The sequence below is a fragment of the Geotrypetes seraphini genome, chromosome 9 (genome assembly GCF_902459505.1).
Source record: "Geotrypetes seraphini chromosome 9, aGeoSer1.1, whole genome shotgun sequence".
Classification (NCBI taxonomy): domain Eukaryota; kingdom Metazoa; phylum Chordata; class Amphibia; order Gymnophiona; family Dermophiidae; genus Geotrypetes; species Geotrypetes seraphini.
The window spans coordinates 3,889,391-3,914,323 of record NC_047092.1 but is presented as its reverse complement, the minus strand read 5'-3'; the positions used below and the strand labels follow the sequence as shown (position 1 = coordinate 3,914,323).

General features: G+C 44.1%; 1 protein-coding gene across 3 annotated transcripts in view; it reads right to left on the bottom strand.

Moving 5' to 3' along the window:
- Positions 1-12,735, bottom strand: part of DMTF1 (cyclin D binding myb like transcription factor 1) — a 68,874-nt gene extending 56,139 nt beyond the window's left edge. Inside the window, exons 1-4 of one of the 3 annotated variants that reach the window (XM_033958426.1) lie at positions 12,587-12,735; positions 11,126-11,241; positions 5,960-6,082; positions 1,406-1,491 (exon numbers count right to left, since the gene is read on the bottom strand). In XM_033958426.1, the coding sequence (XP_033814317.1) occupies positions 1,406-1,491; positions 5,960-6,082; positions 11,126-11,241; positions 12,587-12,612 (351 nt within the window). In that variant the 5' untranslated portion in view covers positions 12,613-12,735. The remainder of the gene's footprint in view (positions 1-1,405; positions 1,492-5,959; positions 6,083-11,125; positions 11,242-12,586) is intronic. The other 2 variants (XM_033958425.1, XM_033958424.1) reach the window with 2 other exon arrangements.
- Positions 12,736-24,933: the final 12,198 nt, after the last annotated feature.

The following is a 24,933-nucleotide window of genomic DNA, read 5'->3' as shown; positions in this document are numbered from 1 at the left end:
CTTTAGACTAGAGAATGACACGGGGGACAAATGTTTCCCCGTCCCGCCCCTGCGAGTTTTGTCATTCCGCCTTAACCACAAAAGCCTCGAACACTTATGATTTTAAAGTGTTTTAGGCTTGTGCAGATGCAGAGCTTTCAGGAATAGAGCAGGGACAGGACGGGAAAATGTGTCCTCGTCATTCTCTACTTTAGACCATCAGGGTGCTCCAGTGAAGTCAGTGAGAAGGGCCAGGCTGATCTTAGGCCGCTGCCTTAATGGGGTCCATGAGATTTCTTGCTTGAAAATCACCCTGTTCAATAGTCATTCAACACACTAATAAATCTGGCATAGCCTGAACTCAATAGCACTGCAAATTCTATTCCATCATCTTCAAGAAGCAAAAACATGTTATTTGCATGAAATATAAAGTATACCAAGCAGACAATGTGCAAAGGGTGACTGAAAAGCACATTTTCTCAAAACACTGATCACAGAGGACGCAAATCAGTTGTAGAACCAAATGAACAGTGGCAACTCCTTGATTACAATGAAAATCCAAGGAACCTGTAAACTAAAGGGGGCAATTTTTCCAAATTGGCTTAGTTTTGAATATAGATGGTTCATATTTGGGCAGATGTAAGCTAATTAGTTAATGAGTCATTACCAATCACTAATTGGTGTTCATTGGCACCCATTTGGGTTTACGGGCAAGTCTGCCCTGCGTGGCTACATTTTACAGTGCGGAATTCAAAAGGGGCGTGGCCACAGGAGGGGGGCGTTCCCAGAAACCTGCCACAATGTTACATAACGGGGTCATTTCCGCACCCAACTGCCATTACTTGAGCACCAGCGTTTCCGCCAGGTTTCAAGAAAGCGCTGCGACCATATTCTGCATGGAGCGCCCTTTACAGAATGCCATCTTAGCGTGGATCTTCCTGGCACCTAACTTTCAATGCCGATCTCTGAATTCCTCTCATATCATCAGTGGCTTAGTAAGGGAGAGATGGAGGGGGGGGGACGCTGGCATTTCTCCTCTTCTCCCCCCCCAGCAAAGCTCTTTAAATGTTTGCCGGCGCAAGAAACATCTTCCGCTTGGTACTTGCGCCGGCCTCGGCTCCTTTCTGACATTGCGTCCTGGTCGGCGAACATTTAAAGAGCTCTGCTGGGGGGGGGGGGGAGGCACCTAAGCGGCAGGGAAGTGTGGGGAGGGTGCACGGCGGGCTGATGCTGGAGCCACTGCATACGGTAGACCCCAGTCCTAGGAAATGGCATGTGGAGTCATAATCTGCCTTCGTGATGTCACTATTGAATGTTCAGGCACTCACCACCATGCACACATTAGAGCAACCTGGTATCTCTTCTGCAGCTTTCTCTATAGTGACAAATTTTCCATAACTCATTTGAGCACGGATACGTTCTGTACCTGAATCTGTGTCACCGTCCCTTCGTTGTCTGCTACCTCAGCGGTAGCAGTCATGGTCACCTCGAAACTCTGATCATTCTCTGAAACTGCAGAATAAAAGAATTTCTAGCATTCATCCCATTATATATACAGCCTTGCTAAAGTATTCACACCCACATACACTTCTCATATTCTTATTATTAATTACATCTATTGAAGTGGTGTATTTTCAGGTACAGTACTGCTCATGTTCTAGGCCTCACAGTCTGAGTTTCACACCTGAGAAAATGTCTGAACAATAGAATTCAAGATGTAGCACAAAAAAACAAATTTGTTTCACTGAACATTAGAAAATGACATGGGGTCAAATTTTTCCCCGTCCCTGCAGGAACTCAATTTCTCCGCCCCATTCCTGCAAGCTCTGCCTTAACTGCACATGCCTCGAACACTTATGATTTGAAAGTGTTTGAGGCTTGTGCGGATGAAGACGGAGCTTAGGCATTGGTGGAATGAGGCATTATGACATCACAATCTCAGCTCTAGAATGTTGCTACTTAGGATTTTAAAGAGTTTGAGGCTTGTGCGGATGAAGACGGAGCTTAGGCATTGATGGAATGAGGCATTATGACATCACAATCTGAGCTCTAGAATGTTACTACTTAGGATGTTAAAGTGTTTGAGGCTGTGCTGATGGGGACGGAGCTTAGGCATTGGTGGAATGAGGCATTATGACATCACAATCTCAGCTCTAGAATGTTGCTACTTAGGATTTTAAAGAGTTTGAGGCTTGTGCGGATGTCGGAGCTTAGGCATTGGTGGAATGAGGTATTATGACACCACAATCTCAGCTCTAGAATGTTGCTACTTAGGATTTTAAAGTGTTTGAGGCTCGTGCAGATGAGGACGGAGCTTAGGCATTGGTGGAATGAGGCATTATGACATCACAATCTCAGCTCTAGAATGTTGCTACTTAGGATTTTAAAGAGTTTGAGGCTTGTGCGGATGAAGACGGAGCTTAGGCATTGGTGGAATGAGGCATTATGACATCACAATCTGAGCTCTAGAATGTTACTACTTAGAATGTTAAAGTGTTTGAGGCTGTGCTGATGGGGACGGAGCTTAGGCATTGGTGGAATGAGGCATTATGACATCACAATCTCAGCTCTAGAATGTTGCTACTTAGGATTTTAAAGTGTTTGAGGCTGTGCTGATGGGGACGGAGCTTAGGCATTGGTGGAATGAGGCATTATGACATCACAATCTCAGCTCTAGAATGTTGCTACTTAGGATTTTAAAGTGTTTGAGGCTCGTGCAGATGAGGACGGAGCTTAGGCATTGGTGGAATGAGGCATTATGACATCACAATCTCAGCTCTATAATGTTGCTACTTAGGATTTTAAAGAGTTTGAGGCTTGTGCGGATGTCGGAGCTTAGGCATTGGTGGAATGAGGCATTATGACATCACAATCTGAGCTGTAGAATGTTGCTACTTAGGATTTGAAAGTGCAGATGAGGACAGAGCTTGTAGGAATGGGGCAGGGGCAGGAAAAGAACTCGCAAAGACAGGATGGGACAATGAGGGAAAACGAGTTCCCGCAGGGACGGGGGAAAATTTGTCCCTGTGTCATTCTCTAAACTACTTGAAAAGAAAACAACAGGAAGAAACCTCTGTGACTGGTAAGCCCAAATCAAACAAAGACACAGAGGTGGTAATGGGACGGTGAAATCAGGGCTTTGGAGTCGGTACATAAAACCCTGGACTCTGACTCCAACTTAGACGTTTTTATTGATATATCTATATAGGTGTTCTACTACATGTAAGATGTGGTTTTTGGGGATTTTGTTATGGATTTGGCATTTGTGTTCTATGTGTTTAACCAAGGTTTTGGGTTTTCGATGCAGCATTTTGTAGTAATTTGGCTTGTTCAGTTGTCTCGATAGTGGAGGGAAGACAGGGGTTTTGTTGATCCTCGTTCTGTACTTGTGATCTATAAAATGACACTTGTACAGAATAGTATTTCTTTTTATACTTAAATAAAAGGATTCCATTTTAACTATTCGAGGCTAAGCCATCTCTCCCCCCTTCAATCTGTTCAAAATTCTGGTGCACGCCTCATATTCCACCAGTGATGATGTTCACTTTACCCCTCAGTGGCGCCCCTCCCCCACCCCCCTTGTACCACTTTAATTTTCCTGGCACACGCAGCATCATGAACTTGCTGCCCGCATCATGTCAGCTCTCCCTCTTATGTCACTTCCTAGGTGTGGGACCTGGAAATGACGTCAGAGACAGTCAATCCCGATGCGGGCAGCAAGTTCGTGATGCTGCCTGAGCTGGGAAAATTAAAGAGGTGCAAGGGAAGGGGGGGGGTGGAGATGAGGACAGGTGCCGGCACCCCCACCAAGCCAGCACCCGGGTTGGACTATCCCCCCACCCTCCCCCACCCTTACTATGCCACTACTTCATTGGCTTCCTGTTCGCTTCCGCATACAGTTCAAACTCACTCCTCAGTATCTCTCCTCTCTTATCGCTCCCTACGCCCTGCCCTGGGAACTCCATTTTTCGAGTAAGTCTCTCCTACCTGTACCCTTCTCCTCTACTGCCAACTCCTAACTCCGCCCCTTTTGCCTTGCTGCGTTGTATGTCTGGAACAACTTGCCTGAATCCATCTCTGGTGGTCTTCAAATCCAGGCTCAAAGCCCACTTTTTCAAAGCTGCGTTTAGGTCCTAATCACGTCCAACTTGTAATACACTATATCTGTTTCTCGTTCCCTCTCTACCTCTTCATCCCTTCATGAACAGTATATATTAATCCACCCTGTGTCCTGTGTGTCTGTCATAATTGTAAGCTCTATAGAGCAGGGACCATCTCTTGCGTGTTTAATATACAGTGCTGGGTGCATCTGGCAGCGCTATAGAAATAACAACTAGCTGAAGTTGTGTGGGATCAGACAGCATTGGCGGGGGTGGGGCGGGGATGTCCCCAGGTCATTCTCTAGGTGCCACTTTCACTAATATAAATATTATAAAATATATTACATTTTGTAATCATCAAAGAACTTGATATCAAAATATATTCTAAAAGTAAAACACATCCTGAAAAAAATGGGTTAATCAAATTATCTGTGAAATAAGAAATGTAAGCATTATAATATTTGCATGACATACAATTTAATACTATTAGGAGTCGGAGTTGGCACATTTTCACTGGCTCCAACTCCAGTAACCCCAAAATTGCTTCCAATGCCAACTCCACTGCCCTGGGCGGAAGAACAATCAGTGAATCATCCGAAGAGCCAACACGGCTAGGTTTCTGCAACATTGCTTGCATCCGCTGCTTCCTTTGCTAAAACGGAGCCTGAGAGAGGTCACGATTTGCCCCAGCTCCGAGGCCTCTCCGTGTATTGACAAGTTAAAAAAGGAAATAAGAGACTGCAACACACGACTCACCCCATGATGCCATCTTTCCGTCTCCTCTTTATATAGCGGGTGGGTCATTAGAGTGGGCAGACTTGTTGGGCCGTGGCCTTTTTTGCCGTCATCTTCTATGTTTATTTCTGAGGCAACCCTTATGAATTACTTTTGAAGTTTAAGTTTAAGTTTATTAGGATTTTTATATACCGCCTATCAAGGTAATCTAAGCGGTTTTACAATCAGGTACTCAAGCATTTTCCCTATCTGCCCCTCCAATGACCGAGTATTATACTTGATAGCCGTTCACTTGCACATATCATACCAACTCTCCAATTTGACTCCCACTATTCGCCAATTTGGAGGCCCTGGCCACCTCCAAATGGAGGCCAACATGATTCATGCTTCTGTCAGACCCAATTCTAACAGCCTTTCCTCCCCCCCATCTAGCCTAGGGCTAAGCACATTGAGAAAAGCAGTTTCTAAAGAAGGGGTAAGTTGCTTCCCTAAAATTTAAAAACCTTATCCTCTGTTCCATCACTCCACATTTCCACTTAATGTCCCTTGTTCCCCACACCTCTTCCAGCATTGCTCATTCCTACGCCCCCAAAGCTTACACAACCTTACTGGAGTATTGTATCATCTCAGCAGCATTTATATCCATTTCCCACTAGAGCTGTTCCCATCTCACTCCCCGCCCAACATCCACCTCTCATGCTTTCAACTTCTCCTCCCTTCTACTGTTTAAACACCTGTAAGTTTTGATATTGCCCCTCTTTGCAACTTTGAGCTCAACAATTTCTCAAATGATGAAATATTTATTGTATTATTTTGATGTGAACTGCACTGGGTTGAGCTTTGCTCACGAAAATTGATCTAAATATTACATAAGCTAACCTACTGGGGTAACTATACTTTTGGTTCGAGAGGAGATATTCTGATTGGTCTTAGGACATAAAGACTAAGCAGAAGCCACTCTTAACAGCAGCATCTGAAATTCAACTTCCGTCTTTTCTTTCTTACTACGTGGTCCTTGTCAATCTGGAGCACCTACCTGCCTAGGCTTCATTTTGCTGGTTGTTTATGACCCACCATGTCCAGAACACTGTATGGCATAATCTCTGTTTCTTATTAAAGATTGCATTTTTCCAGGAAGAACTTACTTGGAACAGCAACAACTGAAATGCAGGGAGTGGCTTCATCAATACTCTGATCGTCCTCTGATGACAAGTGAAGTCTCTTCTGTGGGGGCTCAGCACTGTCTTCTGAGTCGGCTTCATCAGCTTCTACAACGAAGAGCCTCCAATAAACAGCAGCAGAAACACACAAGTGCACTAAGACTGAAATGGATAATCTGAGGAAGAGCCTTTCAGGTCTGGAAAGTTCATGTAGACATGCTTAATGGGACAGAGACAATATGGATTTAGTCACGGGGAGTCTTGCTTCACCAATCTAGTGCTTTAAAAAAAAAAAAAAAGGTTAAAAAGCATTTGGATAAAGATGAGCTGGTTCATATAGTATTTCTGGAATTTCAGAAACTATTTGACAAAATACGGTACCTCATAAAAACTCCTGAGAACATTGGAAAGTCAAGGGAGAGAAGACAGAACTCTACTGTGGACTGGAAATTGGTTAACTAATGATCAATGTTGTCAATATCAGAAGGTAAATAACAGAAAGAGCTAAGAAGAAGGAAAATTTAAATTTAAAGAGAGGGAAAGGATGGGCAGACTGGATGGACCATTCGGGTCGCTATCTGCCATGATTTACTATGTTACTATGTAGACTGCTCTAGGAAGCTACACTGGGTTTGGTGTTTTGTTGTTACAGATTTATTAATGATCTGGAAATGGGACCAGGTAAGATGATCAATTCTGACAATGATCAAATGATTCAAGGTTGCTAAATCGCAGATGAATTGTGAGAAATTGCAGGAGGACCTTGCAAGACTGAACATGGGAAGAATGACTGAAAATATAGCAACCCGATGCTAAGTTCCATGTTAAAGTCACCACTCAGGAAAAGGGAACATGTCGAAATCCTCTGCTCAGTATGCAGCAGCCCAAAACAGAATTAACAGGCAAGAATACACAACTCTATTGCTCTATGGCAGGCCTTCTCAATCCAAGTTCCATCGGGTTTTCAGGACATCCACAATGAATACGCACATTAGCACGCCAGTCTATCTCATGCATATTCACTGTTGATATCTTAAAAACCCAATGGGCTTGGTATGCCCTGAGAGCAGGGTTAAGAAGCCCTGATCTATGGTGCAATTGCATCTTTAGAACTGTCTGCACTCAAAGCAGATATAGTGGGAAATAGAAAGGCAACCAAAATGATAAGGTTTCAAGAGGTTAAGGCTCTTCAGCGAAGAACAGGTGGCCGAGGGAAAACACAAAAAAGGGCCAGAAAACCATGAGTGGAGTGGAATGAGTGTAAACAAAATTAATTGTGCTTGTTGCAGGTTTCTGGGTCTCGCTGCGTCTTAGTCAGGTAGAAACTGACGTTTCAGCCACCGTGCCGTGGCTTTCTTCAGGGTAGGCTCTGAAGTCTGCAAGTGACTTTGGAAATAGTGGGTTCACTGACCTGATTGGGGACAGGGCAGTCCACCAATTCGAATTTTGGCGGGAAAGTCAGATGGTCAGAAATTTGAGCTTTGTTGTGAAAGTCCATAGAATGGAAAAAGTCTCTGGTAGGTTTAAAGACACAGCAAGACCTGGAATCCTGCAACAAGCACAATGCCAGCTGCGGAAACCCTGAGGGAACATCTAACCCAGCTCCACGAGGAGAATGTCTTTAAACCTACCAGAGAGGAAAAGTTATATATTCATGTCCCTCATATTTAAAAAACCAAATCAAAATAAAGTCGATATATGCTCAGTGCTGCTACCGTCTACCTAACTGCTTTTAGAGAAACACAGATAGAATGAGATGCATACACACATAGATAAATAGATAGATAAATAGATGTACATACACATGCACATTTTATATACCTTTTTGTATGCCATTGTATTCACAGTACATCTCTTTCTTCTCTTACATAAGAACAGCCTTATTGGCTCAGACCAAAGGTCTATCAAGCCCAGTAGCCCATTCTCACGGTGGCCAATCTAGGTCACTAGTACCTGGCCAAAACTCAAGGAGAAGCAACATTCCATACAGACTCCCAAAGAATAGCAAGATTCCGGAATCCCAAAGACTAACAAGATTCTAGAATCCCAAAGAGTAGCAACATTCCATGCTACCGATCCAGGCCAAGCAGTGGCTTCCCCCATGTTTTTCTCAATAACAAACTATGGACTTTTCCTCCAGGATCTTGTCCAAACCTTTCTTAAAACCAGCTACGCTATCCGCTCTTACCACAACCTCTGGCAACACATTCCAGAGCTTAACTATTCTCTGAGTAAAAACATATTTCCTCCTATTGGTTTTAAAAGTATTTCTCTGTAACTTCATCGAGTGTCCCCTAGTCTTTGTAATTTTTGACAGAGTGAAAAATCAATCCACTTGTACCCGTTCTACTCCACTCAGGATTTTCTAGACTTCAATCATCTTTCCCCTGAGCTGTCTCTTTTCCAAGCTGAAGAGCCCTAACCGTTTTAGTCTTTCCTCATACGAGAGGAGTTCCATCCCCTTTACCATCTTGGTCGCTCTTCATTGAACCTTTTCTAGCACCACTATATCTTTCTTGAGATAAGGAGACCAGAATTGAACGCAATACTCCAGATGAGCTTGCACCATAGAGCGATACAGGGGCATTATAATATTCCTAGTCTTGTTAACCATCCCTTTTTTAAATAATTCCTAGCATCATTTGCTTTTTTGGCCGCCGTCACACATTGGGTTTCATCGTATTGTCTACAATGACACCCAGATTCTTTTCTTGGGCGCTAACCCCCAAGGTGGACCCTAGCATCCGGTAACTGTGATTTGGATTATTCTTCCTAATGTGCATCACTTTGCATTTGTCCATCTCGTCTCTTCATGTATTTAAATTCTTCTTACATAGTTACTATAATTAGATTGCAAGCCCAGTGGGATAGAGAGGAAAATTTTTATAATGATTGAAAATGTGACTTTAATGTATTAATATTGTAAACCGCTACTCATATACAAGTGGTATATCATATATAATAAATTCAATCCAATATATATCTAATATAATAAAACGGTAAGCCGCGCATGCGCACTTCCTATGCATGCGTCCGTTTTCCGTGAGCTGTAGCACACATAAGAAGTGCGCATGCGCGGCTTAGGGTTCTGTTTTTCGGTCTGGCCTGCTCCCTGCTGTTTTTCGGTCTGGCATGCTCTCTGCTGCTCCTTGCTGTTTTTCAGTCTGGCCTGCTCCCTGCCATATTGTATTTTTTAGTAGAAAGACGCGGCGGTGGCTCGTCTCACGATCCCCGCCTGCGTCGGACTTCCGACGCAGGTGGGGATCACGAGAGGAGCCACCGCCGCGTCTTTCAAATAAAAAAATACAATATGGCAAGGCGAGCAGGGAGCAGGCCAGACCAAAGCTCCAACTTGAACTGCCAGTTGGCCGGCTCCCTTGCTAGAGTTATTTTTTCACTTTAAAGGTGCCGCCGCGGCTCCTGTCACCAGGGAGTCGGCCAGATCACCACGGCAGCCACTCCTCCCCTCCCTCTTGGCCTACTGGGAGCAGCTAAGGGGCGGAGCGCGGCGCGTGCTCAGGGTCCGGGTGGTGAAGCCGGTGCTAGAGCCGCTCGCGCACATTAGCGCTGGCTAACGCAACCCGGGTAAGGGAGGTCAAGCGGGGAATCAGTTTGGGTGGAGGATCGCTCAGAGTTGGGACTGGCGTTCACCTTCAAATGAAACAGTAACCAGCTCCAGGGGAGCTGGACGACACCCACATGTAATAGACCAGCGGCACCCCCGATTTCCCGAACCCCCCTCCCCCCAAGCAACAACAAAAACTCCTCCCGATGCCTGCGGCTGTGACCCCCCCCCCCCACCCCAAGTAAACTCCCCTGGAGCAAGATCGGATGCCCGGAAAAGGGGGGAGGGGGAGATCACTCCCAACTGTCCGAGGATCTTTTGTAATGGAGCTATGGCTGGTGGTCAGCAGCAGCTGCCACTGCAAAAGCTGACAATGGGGATGTGTAAGAGAAGAGGGCAGAAAAGGGGATATGTGTGAGAAGAAGGCTGCAAAGGGACATACTGTATAAAGGGGGCTGGGCCTGGAGGCTGAAAGGGAAAAGATGTGAGAAAGGGGCTGGGGGGGGCTAAAAAGGGGTTTGGAGCTGGGGCTGTAAAAAGGGGACATGTGAGGGACAGAGGCTTTAAAGGGGGGCTCTTGGGTAAAGAGACCTGATGTAGGAGGCTGTTAAAAGAAGACAGTTTGGAGAAGAGGGCTGGAGCTTGGGACTGCAAAAGGTGAGTTGTGAGAGAAGGGGCTGAAAAGGAATACAGGTATGATAAGGAGACTGGGCCTAGAACTGAGGGCTGGAAGAGTAGGTATGAGAAGGGGTTTGGGTTTGGGGGCTATAAAGGAATGTGTGAGAGAAGGGAGCTGGGGATAAAAAAAGGAGGAGATGGGAGAAGGGGGCTATAAAAGGGGGCATGTGAGAGAAAGGGGCTGAAGATAGGAGCTGGAAGAATAAGTGAAGGGGGAATGAAGAGGAGGTGGTTCTATGGAGGTGAAGGACAGAGAAAGGGGGCAGATTTTTAAGTTGGTGAAAAAAGGTGGAAATAGGGAAGGTAAAAGGGGAAATGGGAGCCTGAATAGAGGGGGTAAGACATAAGAAGAATAGCCATACTGGATAAGACTAATCTATTCTAGCACCCGTTAATGTAACGGGCTTAAACACTAGTATACACATAAATTGTTATCAGATGCAAGAATTACAATTGGTAGATAAGCTCAAATATACCTCATATTTTGTAAATTACATTTCTCTTTGACAAGAGAACGTTCAAAGGAGCAGTACATAACAGAGGTTCAAACTAATGTGTAGTAACCAGGAGAAAGAGCTCAGGTGATCAGAATCCAATGATCTCAAGATAGCAAAACAGTGTAATCAGAAGGTGGCTAGAGTCAGAGAGATGTGGAGTTCACAGAGAAGAGAGGCAGTAGAAGAAATAGATGGTAATCCTTCACTACTGAAATATCACCTGGGTCCAATTGCAGAGGCTGAAGATGGTCCAGACAGAAAGTCTATACCAAAAGCCATATAAGGCAGCCACCTTGACTATTCAATAGCTTAATAAAAATGTACTCTTATGTACAAAAACAAGATACAGTTCTGACATATTGCACTAAAATACAAATAGTTGTAACCCTAGTATCAGTAAATCCTATGTACCATTTTGAGGACAATGAAGAATAAGGTTTCCTTCCGTGTCTTGGGTCAAGGTGACAGAGTTCTTGGATTGTACTGTCACAACATCAGACTCTTCTTCAGTTGTGCTCATACTCAACCTACAGGGGAACACACACAAAGAGTAATCTTATTAAAAAGAGATCCTGCCCTGAGGAGGGTTGATTTTAGACAACTTCTTGCTTTATAAAATGGTCTATGTGCTAGTAAATCATGTGTGCTGTACTTTTTTTGAACAGCCCATAGAATTTTTGAAATCTTTTTTTCCCGTGTCTTCCACACTGTGCAGATCTCTTTTACTTCAGGGGTCCACTTGTGTAAGTGTGCAAACTCCCATCCATTGTAAAGTGAAGCCTCATGACACTGCATATCTCTCTGCCCAAACCAGACCACTATGTACGTAAGACTTGTGAGAGTCCATCCTGCTTTTTAAAATCTTTCCATGGTCTCTCTGTCTGTATCACAAGGAAGCTGAAACCTCAGCAGGCTAAAGAATCCTACTGCTGATCTCATGACGCATGAGTTTAGTGCTGACCTGGGAGATTCTTTTTCCAAGTGAGTTATTTTTCCTATCCCTGTCCCATTCCTGCAAGCTCAAACACTTTAAAATGAGAAGTGTTCGAGGCTTGTGAGGTTAAGGCAGAGCTTACAGGAATGGGACAGCGGCACATCTCACGGGGATGGGATGGGGAAATTGAGTTCCAGTGGGGACGGGGACAAATGTGTCCCCTTGTCATTCTCTAATCTGAACTTGCTTGTGGTGGAGAAGACAAAACTAAACAGTCAGCAGGGCGCAGACCTGCTCCTGCATTTGGATGAACTGGGGAAAGTGGAGGGGGGGATAAGATACAGGGAGGAGGTAAGATACAGGGGGAGGGGGTAAAATACAGAGGGAGGGGGGTAAGATACAGGGGTGAGGGGGTAAGATTCAGGGGAGGAGGATAAGATAAAGAGAGGGGGGTAAAATACAGAGGGAGGGGGTAAGATAAAGGGAGGGGGGTACGATTCAGGGAGGGGGTAAAATACAGAGGGAGGGGGATAAGATAAAGGGAGGGGGGTACGATTCAGGGAGGGGTTAAAATACAGAGGGAGGGGGATAAGATAAAGGGAGGGGGGATAAGATAAAGGGAGGGGGGTACGATTCAGGGAGGGGTTAAAATACAGAGGGAGGGGGATAAGATAAAGGGAAGGGGGTACGATTCAGGGAGGGGGTAAGATACAGGGGGAGGGGTAAATTTCAGGGAGGGGGGTGGATCAGGAGCCGAGGGGATGAGGGACACGTGTCTTTTGAAGGTATTAGAACAGCTAAGAGGGGAAATGCGAGTGTTGAGGAGGGGGCGAAGGGCCAAGTGAGCCCCCAGCCCAGGAAGCTCCCGGGGGCGGGGGCAGGGCCCGGCCTCTCTTGCTCGGCTCGGCGCAAACGGCACTAACGAGCCACGCGCTCACCTGGACGGCGGCGTCACACTGAACATCGCCCCCTCGCCGGGCTGGCGGCCGGGAGGGGGGAGAAACCCCCTCCGATGTCGGCGGCGGGCAGGCCGGCCGGTCCCCCTCTGATGACGTCACGGGGCGGACGGGCTCCGCGATAGGATGGGGCCGGGCCGCGCCGTCCCCCGGCGATGACGTCGGCGGCCGCGCCGTCTCCCTCTGATGACGTCGGCAGAGCAGCTCAGGCCAACCTTCCCTTGACCCCCTCAAGGAGCAAAAGCCAGGAAGCCAGAGCCCTGCCTTGCCCAGCAGTGTGTCTAGGTTGCAGCTCCATCTTAGGCTGCTTCTGACCTAAGTGAATTACAGTAAAACAAACATAATCAAATGGAATACTAATATCAGTTGTAGAAGGGGAAGGGACAAACATCATCTTCATACCAAAACCAAAACCACATCATCAGTTATTTAAGAACACAAGTCTCTCAAAGACTTCCACACCTTGCATAATTTTAGATTCCATAATGGTGGACCTGCAACTGTTACTGCTGTTGTCTCAGTTTTCTTATAATGGATCTTCCCAACTGGCTCAATTGACAGGCAGCTTTCTAGGGGCAGGCCAACAGAAGCAGGCTCACCTCTTGGCTGCTGCCAGCTGCCTCAAGATTAAATTACAGCGGCTGGGCCCAGGGAGTCAGGAGAGCCAGCTAAACCCAGACAGACTCTCCATGTCAAAAATTAAATAAAACCTGTCCGGACACCTGAACAGTCCTCTAATTAAAAAGGGCATATCTGGATTTCACTCACAGACTATCTTGCCTCCTGTATTTAAAAGAGTCAGTTCTCAAAGCTGTGTGCAAAACAAAATTTCCATGCATTTTATGGGGGAAATGTACAGTCACACATTTTACTACTACTTATTGTTTCTATAGCATTCCTAGATGTACACAGTACTGTACATTAAAACATTCGAGAGACAGTCCCTGCTTGGTAGAGCTTACAATCATAGAAACATAGAAATAGACAGTAGATAAGGGCCAGGGCCCATCTAGTCTGCCCACCCCAATGACCCTCCCCTACCTTTCTCTGTGAATAGATCCCACGTGTCTATTTGGCCTTAAAATCAGGCACGCTGCTGGCCTCAATAACCTGAAGTGGAAGACTATTCCATCGATCAACCACCCTTTCAGTGAAAAAGAATTTCCTGGTGTCCCCATGCAGTTTCCCACCCCTGATTTTCCACGGATGCCCCCTTGTTGCTGCGGGACCCTTGAAAATCAAACAGGCAAACAGCACAAGTAGGGGTTTAGGGAGTTTTTCAGGCACAGGCACTATCTAAGTGAGTGGGAGATAGGAGTCAAAAGCAGCTTCAAAAAGATGGGCTTTTAGCCTATATTTGAATACTGCCACGCAGTCTGTTCCAGGTGTATGATGCAGTAAGGGAAAGGAATGGGAACTTGTATACCACCTCTTTGTTGCTTTGATATTCAAAGTGGTGGGCACTGAAGGATTAAGTGACTTGCCCAGAATCACAAGGAGCAGCAATGGGATTTGATCTCAAAACCTCTGGGTGCAGAGGCAGAAGCTGTACCAGCGAGCCACACCTTCCCTAGAAGGAGTGTAGTCTGCAGTTGGCAGTAGAGGAGAAGGGTACAGATAAGAGAGACTTGCCTGATGAATGAAGTCCCTGGGGAGGAGTACAGGGCAGAGCTAATCTCTTTAGTCCCTTGATCTCATGGGGTAGTCCTTACAAAACATCCTTGCGTCTTATGTGGGTGGTTCTCATTTTACACCCCCGGGGTTATTGGACTCTTGAACTCACCCATATGGCTTTCATGCTTATTTGGCTGGGGCTTGCTGGCCCCGAGATGCTGGATTCGCACCTTGTTTCTATGCTTAGAGCATGGCGTTGGTGGAGAGACAAGATAGGTGGAGGGGGTAGGCAGGCCTTCTGCCCTTTGCTGGATAAACTAAACTAAACTGAACCTTAAGTTTGTATACTGCATCATCTCCACAGAAGTGGAGCTCGACACGGTTTACAGGAATTAATAAAGAAAGGAACTCCAATGGAAAGAAGAAGGCCTTAGTAAAAAGGAAAGAAAGAGGGGACTTAGTATAGTGGAGAGGGAGGGAGTAGTTACATTTTAGAGAAAAGCCAAGTTTTCAAATGTTTTCTGAAGCGTTGGAGGGAGGTCGAACTCCGAAGAGGGGCAGTTAAGCTGTTCCACAGCTCGGTGATCCTGAAGAGGAGGGATGTTCCAAGTTTGCCTGTATGGGATATGCCTTTTAAAGAGGGGAAGGATAGTTTGAATTTTTGAGTGGATCTGGTGGAGTTAGGATTCGAGGAGAGCCAAGAAAGTGGAAAAAGGGGAAGAAGGATGCCGTGAAGAGACTTGAAGGCTAGACAGGCGCATTTGTAGTTAACTCTGAGGATAACTGGAAGCCAGTGAAGCTTAGACAGAAGCGGGGAGACGTGGTCGAATTTGCTTTTTGCGAAGATTAGTTTAGCCGCAGTATTCTGAATCCGCTGCAGTCTGAGAAGACTTTTCTTCCCCCAAGGACTTCTGAGGGGGGAGGGGGGTGGAAGTTATCGGGAGGGGGGACCTTATTGGGCCATTACATGGACTGGGGGGGATGCATTTTCCCTTCCTCTGATGGTTTTAAGACATATCACTCTGTTCCCAAAAGGGGTTCTTCCGGTACTTCCAAGTCTGTCACTATTACCAGCAGCGGGAGAGGGGAGTTCCAGGATAGGGTACATTTACTAAACTGGACAAATGTTTTTTGCATATTCCTTCTACTCTGAATTCTTTGTCTGGGGAGAGAAGAAAGGGGGATGGCTGGCAGTCTTCTTTAGTGAGTGCTTGGGAGGAAGATTGTTTTCTTTCTGCTGCACAGGGGACTCAAAATGCACTATTACAGGAGATGCAATTTAAAATCCTACACAGAGCATACTTGACCAGAGTCCTGGGGGCTAAAATTGGCTTGTGGGAACATGGGGAGTGTGTGAAATGTAAGTCTACTCTGGATGTTGCTTGAGTGACTATTGGAATGGGATATTGGATAAACTGTCTGCTTTATTGGGTTACAAACTGGATTGGTCCTATGCTATCTTGCTCCTGGGTCACACTTTGGACTTGCAGGAGCAGGCCTTCTCTGTGGAACAGTGTAAATTTGTCTCTGTGGTGTTCCTGTTGGCCTTTTTTTACCATTGTGTAAGACTTGCTTGACCCCATTTGATCGTGATTGGCGTGTGTTTGTTATCTTTTACGCAGTTTGCTTTATACCTTAACCACCATGGACCCCTGAGGAAGGCGTGTCATCCGAAACACGGACCGTGCCGGGTCCCTTGGTTGGCTATAAGGTTGTATATGTTACTGCATTTACTCATAAACAACGCCTGCGTCTTGTACATTGTCTGCAGTCTGTTTGTTGTTTTCTGGTTGCTGTTGTTTACTGCAGACTACGTTGGATTTTCTTTCTCCCTTTTGTGCGTTCCTGTTGGCCAAGCATGGAATTTTGCGTCACTGGATGGATGCTGCTGCTCTGATCTTGGGTGTCTGGCTTTCCCAGATGAGAAAGATGGCGCAATGGAAGCTTCACGAACAAAGAAGCATAACATAACAATCAGCTTATATACCGCAGGGCCGCAAGGTTCTATGCGGTTTACCCAAAGATTACAAAAGATAAGGTTTAGAATTGAAAGAAAAGAACATTAAAATAACCAAGTAAAAATAAAACTGTAAAGGCCTAAACGGATTGCTAAGTTTACGATATCCATATGCATTCAAACTAATTACCCAGATATTTAGCGAACAGATATGTCTTTAAATGTCCCTTAAATTCCACATATGAATTAGAAGACATGATCAAATATTCTAAATCCTTGCCCCATAATGCCGCCTGGTATGACAAAAGGTGTTGATGATATTTTTACAGTTTACAACCCTTAACAGGTGGAAAGACGAAATTCAAATGCAAACTTTTCCTGTGTTTATTAGTTGCAAAGGAGAAGAGATCGATTAAGTATTTAGGAGTAAGACCAAATAAAACTTTGAAACAAAAACAACCAAATTTAAACTTCCATTGGCAGCCAGTGCAATTTCCGATAAGAAGGTGTTATATGGTCGTATTTCTTCAGCCCAAAAATCAATCTGACTGCCGCATTTTGAACTATACGCATACTATAGCTATTAACCTTGTAATCTCCCTGGGAATGCCCAGGCTAATTTCTTGTTGTAAACCGCCTAGAACTGAAAGGTATTGGCGGGATAGAAGACATCAATGTAATGTAATATTGCCAAATAAGCAATATTACAGTAATCAAGCTGACTGAACATGAGGGACTGTACCAAAATTCTGAATGATGAAACATCAAAATATGCCCTAACGGATCGAAGCTTCCAGAGGGTCAAAAAGCCCTTTCTAACCACAGAATCCACCTGGTTCTTCATGGTCAAACCCTGATCCAGTATTATACCCAATATCTTAATGGTCGACTGGACCAGGGTAGCTATGTTTATTTATGATCAAAGATGTATCAATATCATGTGGGCGTGGAGAAGCCATGCATGGCCATAGGACACAGTATCAGGATTTACGGACCTGCTGTTTATCATTCTGAATCTTCTTTGATCAGTTTGCTGTATAGCTTTGTGGGGTGGCGAGTCCAGGGGCAGAGGCGGGAGGGGGAGAGTTATTTGATTTCTACTTTCTTATCATTGTGCTCTTGTTTTGGTTGGAGCAGAGGTACTGTTCTGGGCAGTTAGGCTGCTCGGGGGTTAAGCTGTGAAATGATTCTTGGGGGCTTATTCCTCTCTCCTTTTTACTCTTGACTGCTTGTTTTTATGGTTGCCTTCTTGTAGAAATTGTATTCTTCCATACATGGTCCTGCCTGTTGCCCATGTATGTCATCCTTGTGAATGCTAATAAAGATTATTTACACAAAAGATGTGAATGGAAAAAAATGAATACAAATATATTTTTAACTCCTCTGTGAAACTTTTCCTTGAAACAAATGGTAAATGTTGTTTCCCCTGGCAACCGAAAGGGAGTTTGCAATCTTTCAAATGTAAGGAATTCAAGTTATACATGTTTATCCAGTTCAGCAACATTGAAAAGTTGTGAGATCAGATGATAAGAATGTGAACTTTGATATGTGCACTGGAATGCAGAAAACAAGCCTATTTGGAGACTCTACCCCAAGACATCCGTTTCCTTTAAAAGTTGGTTACCTGAGATTTTGAATAGCAGAAACCAGATTCCAGAAATGGCATAGAAAATGAAGCATGGAATTGGCTGTATGTTCAAAGGTTCACAATAGCATCAGATTCAACACCAAAATTACTACAGCAACTTAAACTGAATTCAGACAAAACAACATTTTTTCTTGCTAGCTCTAATGCTTCTATTTCAGATAAACACATTTTAATTAACAATCAAACTTTTGAAATTGTTTCTTCAATTAGGATTTTAGGGGTTACATTAGATCGACAACTAGCGTTCAAGGATCATACAGATTTTATGATAAAAAAATATTTAGAACCATCAAAAGATACTTTGATTTTGTTTCTTTTAGACTCTTGGTACAGTCTTTGATTCTGTCTGTCCTCAACTATTGTAATATCATCTATCTTGCATCCTTTAAGAAAAATCTACAACGTATCCGATTAATACAAAATACGGCAGTGCGCCTAATTTTTGGTTTAAAGAAATATGATCATATCAGTCCTTATTATCAACAATTGCATTGGTTGCCTTTTGAGGCACATATTCTTTTTAAGTTTGGCTCTCTTTGCTTTAAAGCTTTTTTTGGTTATCCAACTTCCCAATTTAATTTTTATAGATCATCTAAAAATACCCGTAATAATTTTATGTTTATGTACCCTTCAGATAAGGCTTGTCGTTACAAGAAATTTTTGAATAGGACACTTGCTTTTCAATTAGGGAAAATGAACTAAGAACATAGGAATTGTCGCTGTTGGGTCAGACCAGTAGTCCATCACGCCCAGCAGTCTGCTCACGCGGCGGCCCTAAGGTCAAAGACCAGTGCTCTAAATGAGTCCAGCCTCACCTGCGTAAGTTCCAGTTTAGCAGGAACTTGTCTAACTTTGTCTTGAATCCCTGGAGGGTATTTTCCCCTATAACAGTCTCCGGAAGAGCGTTCCAGTTTTCTCCCACTCTCTGGGTGAAGAAGAACTTCCTTACGTTTGTACAGAATCTATCCCCTTTCAACTTTAGAGAGTGTCCTCTCGTTCTCTCTACCTTGGAGAGGGTGAACAATCTGTCTTTATCTACTAAGTCTATTCCCTTCATTATCTTGAATGTTTCAATCATGTCCCCTCTCAGTCTCCTCTCTCACTGTACGGTGGTTAAACCCGCTGATCTGTCAAATGGATTCTTATTGTGTTTTTAGAACTTATTTAAAAAACTTATTTGTTTGATAAGTTTGTCAAATAACCATGCATTTGTATCTTATTATTATGTTTTACCAAATTTTATGTATATGTTCACTGACTGTACAGTTCTTCTTCTCTGTTAACCGCCCAGAACCTCACGGATGGGCGGTATACAAGAATAAACTTATTATTATTATTATACTGCACTAAAATCATGATTCTGTAACGCTGTAATTCTTTATTCATTGTAATTCTGTCCTTAAACTAACCTTTTGTAATCCGCCTTGAACCGCAAGGTAATGGCGGAATAGAAATCCCTGATGTAATGTAATGTAATGTAATATTCATTTGCTGCATACCATTCTGCTCTATCGTTCCCGTCAATGTTGTGGGGTGCTTGGGACCTGGGTTTGCCACTGTTGGAAACAGGATACTGGGCTTTTGGTCTGTCTCAGTATGGCAGCTCTTATGTTCTTATGTGATTCAAGTATAGGACAATCAAGCCATTGTGACATCACTGGTGAGGTTGGCTCTTAGACATTGGTGGAATGAGGCATTATGACATCACAATCTCAGCTCTGGAATGTTTCTACTCTGGGTTTTTGTCTGCTACTTAGGACTTGGGTTGGCCACTGTTGGAAACAGGAGACCGGGCTTTTGGTCTGTCTCAGTATGGCAGCTCTTATGTTCTTATACGAGTATATTTTTCATACTGTTTCATGTTAGTCCTATTATTAGGTTTCAAATTGTTGATATGGATTTTACCCCCTCAAACTCCCACAAAGATCAGAACATCAGCACCTAGTACAGGAAAACCTAGTAGAGCTACACACAGGTGTCTTAAATAGCCTGGAGGGGGGAGCTAGTGAACCATAGAGAGGAGGACCTATGCCCATAAGCCACTCTATGCACTACATTTATGGTGGAATATGTGTGCCCCCAAACTCCCCCAAATCCTACTCTTGTGCCCTATAGGTGCCACCTGCAGCCATAAGGGCTATTGGGGTTGAAGACAAGTGAGTATAGTGGGTTTTGGGGGTATTCTGGGGAAACACCATAACATATAAGGGAGTTCTGGTGAGATGCTTATCTGGCACCCTTTTGGTGAAGTTTACAGTAGTGCCCTGTAAGGTGCCCCATTGCTCTGTTGCCATGTCTGGGTGGCCAGTCCACTACAAGATTGACCCCTCCCACTTACAAATGGCCTTGTTTTGGGTGTTTGGGACTTGGATGAAATTTTGGTCGAAAATGTGGTATGAAGAAGACGTCCTGGAGGTCTGGATGAACAATAGCCTGGACGTCCAGATAGATGATTTTTTAAAAATAAAATTCTAGATGTATTTTTCAAAAATGGGCGTTTTCCCCACTGCCAACTGTGGATATCTACACATCCGAATTGGACTTAGCTGTATGTTTTGATTATGCCCCTCCATGTCTCTATCGTCTCTTCTGGGAGACTGTTCCACGCATCTGCCACGCTTTCCCTAGATTACTCCTGAGCCTATCACCTCTTAACTTCATCCTGTGCCCTCTCATTCTGGAGCTTCCTCTCAAATTAAAGAGACTCGACTCATGCGCATTTATGCCATGCAAGTATTTAACCGTCTCCCCTCTCCTGCCTTTCCTCCAAAGTATACATATGCCTTATTACGAAGACCTCACACCATTATAGTAGCTTTCCTCTGGACCGACTCCATCCTTTTTATATCTTTTTTGAAGGTGCAGTCTTCAGAATTGTACATAATTATCTTGTTACTCTTACAGCAGGAATGCTGTAAGAATTACAAGCTCTTCACTGGCTGTTCAAGGTTCAAATTAAGGAGCAAATATTTACTAAACTGTCAGGAAATGTTGACACTCCCTGAGAAATGGGTGACTTGCTATGACTGAGTCAGAACTGTGGCTGAGAGGTTCATTACAAACTTTGGACTACATTGGCCATCGTCTGCTTGTTACTTAAATAAAGGATGTCTCAAAGAATGCTTCTTTCTGGAGGGATATGGGGGGATCTGCTCTGGTCACGTTTTCAAGCACCACTTTTAAATAGCAAAGAGGGCAAAACTGTCCCCAGCAGCAACGACCTGGCTATGACTGAGAAGACACTGGGAAGACTGGGCAGCTTCCTTATGTCAGGATGTCAGCAGTTCTTGGATCTTCCACCCCTCTTTATCACAGTCCACTATTTATTTATCCTAACCAGAATTTAAGCTCTTCAGAGCGGATAGTGTAGGTGGTTTTAAGAAAGGCTTGGACAAGTTCCTGGAGGAAAAGTCCATACTCTGTTATTGAGAAAGACACGGGGGAAGCCACTGCTTGCCCTGGATCGGTAGCATGGAATATTGCTACACCTTGGGTTTTGGCCAGGTACTAGTAACTTGGATTGGCTACCGTGAGAATGGGCACCCGGGCTTCATGGACTGTTGGCCTGACCCAGTAAGGCTATTCTTATGTTCTCTTTGCATTCTGAATTCTTACATCCTTGCTTTTCCCTAATACAAACCTAACTGTACTCACAACTGACACAGAAACCTTCACAATGTCTATGTTTAGGCACCTAAGTTAGGTGTCTAATGCTGAAAATCAGAAGAACATAAGGTTATGTTTCTACCTCCCCAGTCTATAAAGAGTTTCTCTATCATTTCACTGGTCCACGAGTGCAAGAGGTTGGGGAAACACTGGTCTAGGGTAGGGCAGGCAGCAATGATGAGTTCCTTTTTTCCTGATCCTCTCTTCTCCAGACTCACCACATCCTTTGTGGAGGGGTTATGACATTGGTTTTCCAAATTGTGGAAAACAAAGGTTTCATAGCTGTACAGAATCAATTAAACACTTATTCTTCCTAATAATCAAACTCACTTCTGTGTCCCTAATCCCTTCTTGTGCACAGTTCCAGAGATGCCATGGGTGAATCATCCCAATGAGTGAGATTTACCATGCCAGGGAGTAAGACTGAAGGCCAAAAGGTGAGATTATTCAGACAGTATATCCAGGGTATAAATCGAGAATGATTTAAGTGTAATAGCCTCTGAAAGAATACAGACAAAGTGGGGAGCAATTTGGATACATATTTGAACTGAAAATTGTCTTCCACCCAGTAGTTAAAAGTACGTACATTGGTTTCCGAACACACACTTGCATATAGGGAAAGGAGAGAGAGCAAGGAGAAGCAGTAGGATGGAAGGAAGGTGGGTTCAGATTTCTTCCTACTGGTTGGACCACTTGGTTTACTTCTCAAAGGTTTGCCTCTAATGAAAGCAACGATCAAGATGAATGAGAAGGCTTTAAAATGAGTGTGACACACGCCTATGGAGTGAAACTTGGTATCTCTTCTGTTCCTCCAGGAACCAGTTTCCCAGCTGTTGGGTAAAAATCTACTCTGTAGAAACAGACAGATAATTTTACTGTCATAGGAGCCCACATGCACACTGGCATCCTCCTGAGCCCCCCAATTTCCGCAGGGTCTACTGAGATTTTTCCACACGCTACCGCATTCCTGAATGCTGGGCTCTGGATGATGTAGTACTTTCTCTCTGCCTTTGTTCTGTTCAGACAGAAAACTAGTCTCCAATTCAAACTCCTCTCTTGAAAAAAACTGAGATTTTTGTGTGTGTTGGGGGGGGGGGGGGAAGGTGGAGATAAAAATCCTTTGTCTCCAGATATACACTTTGTTAAAACATAACAAGACTCTTTGCAAGACAGAAGACAGCTTAGAAGCACAGGAAAGCAACTAACACCCACCCTTTACTCGGAGAAAGGTGCAGAAAGGGAAGAGTATTGTTACTGGCTTTTAAAGATTTAGGCAGAATTATTGAGGCAAACCCCGCAAGACATGTTTCATCTACTCCTACCCCACCCTCCCCTTGTACAAAACCACAGAAGAGGTTTTTAGCACCAGCTGGCGTGCTGAATTCTTTACGCTACTCCGACATTCCTATGAGCGTCGGAGCAGCACAGAACATTCAGCGTGCCGACCGGCACTAAAAATGTATGGTTCCCAACATAGGCCCTTTTACTAAGCTGCAGTAGAGATTTCGACCGAAGCCCATGGCGCTAAATGTGCCAATGCTGCTCCAACACTCATAGAATTTAACATTTAGAGCTATTGACCGCGGTGGAAACCTCTACTGTGGGTTAGTAAAAAGGGGAGAGGGCAGGAGAGTGACAGTCCTAATCCTAATCCTAATCCTAGTCCTTTATCCACATTTGCATACATTCAAACCTCTATAAAGTATTAGCCTTCAGTCCTTTCACTAGTGGCCATTTCAAGCTTTGTGAGTACAAAGAAGAAGAACACCTCGCCTTAGGATATAGTCCCAAAAAAAGGCAAGGGGATGTCAATTCAACCAATGAGTAGATCTTTATTCACAAATATAGTCCCAACAAGGATCCTAGTTTCGGCGTAATCTAAACGCCTTCCTCAGGGGACACTAGACGCGCTGGGAAGTGAAGTCACATACAGTGGCAGGCGAACGCTCCAAGCAGTGAAAATGTCCCCTGACGAAGGCGTTTAGATTACGCCGAAACTAGGATCCTTGTTGGGACTATATCTAGAAAGAGGGAATGAAAAATGCATTTACATTGGTGTAATATAGGCCTTCTTCACAGATGGAAGAAGTGGACAGAGATTTAATAGTAGACATTCAGAACATATCTAAAAAGAGAAACATAGAATATGACGGCAGAAAAGGGCTGTAGCCCATCAAGTCTGCCCACGCTAATGACCCACCCCCAGACTTCACCCGGCTAGAGATCCCACATACATATCCCATTTCTTTTTGAAATCGAGCACGCTGCTGGCGTCAAATCACCTGCAATGGAAGTTCATTCCAATGATCGACCACCCTTTCGGTGAAGAAATACTTCCTGGCGTCGCCATGAAATTGCCCACCTTTGATTTTCAGCGGATGACCTCTTGTGGTTGAAGGTCCTTTAAGAAAGAAGATATCGTCTTCCACCTCAATGCGGCCCGTGATATATTTAAAAGTCTCAATCATGTCCCCCCTCTCTCTACGTTCCTCGAGCGAGTATAGTTGCAGTTTATTCAGTCTTTCCTCATATGGGAGGTTCTTGAGTCCCGAGACCATCCTCGGGACTCAAGAACCTCCCATATGAGGAAAGACTTGCTAATAGGTGATGCTGGATGTTGATTGGGGTATCTCAATTGCGGGGTCTTCTAGAAGTAGGGAGATCCTGGATTCTCTACAAGGAGAACTGTTCCAGCAGTTGGTCATGGAAACTACATGGGGTGGGGCTCATACTAGACTTAGTGCTTGCAAACGGGGAAAGTGTTTCTGATGTTACAGCGGGGGATCATCTGACATCTAGTGATCACTACATGATGTAGCTGCATATTAAGAGAGGGCTCATTCAAAAGTAAAGGCTCTAGACTAAAAAAAACCTAACTTTGTTCAGATGGGGGATTACAAGGCTGATTTGAAAAGTTTGGTATAAAAACAATTTTTTTTAAAAATTTGACAAAACCTATTTTTACGATGGAATGGAAAAACTGGACTGTTAAAAAAAAAAAAAAAGTAACTTGGTTTCTACTGAACTTTTCAAACCGCCCTCATATGTCAAGGAATTGTTGTCTGGATGGAAACATCTGGAAGAAGCAGGAAAGCAGTGGGTAAAACTGAAAGGAGCTATTGTAAGGGCAACAAACCATTTTGTAAGGGAAGCAAGTAAAGGTAAGAGGAAAATAAGGCCGCTTTGGTTCTCAAAAGTAGCTGAAAAGGTAAGGAACAAGAGGTTAGCTTTCATAAACTACAGAAGATAAAGAGGAAGACAGGCAAAAATATCTGGAAAAGTTAAAAGAGGTTGATCGAGTAGTCAGGAAAGCAAAGTTGACAAAGCAGTAACATGTCATGGGTTGTAATGCACTACAAAACCAAGGTCTTTGTTGAGTCCTGTCTGGTGGGTGTCAAAATATTTGATCATTTTGATTTCAAAGGTCTTACGTTCCTCGATTGT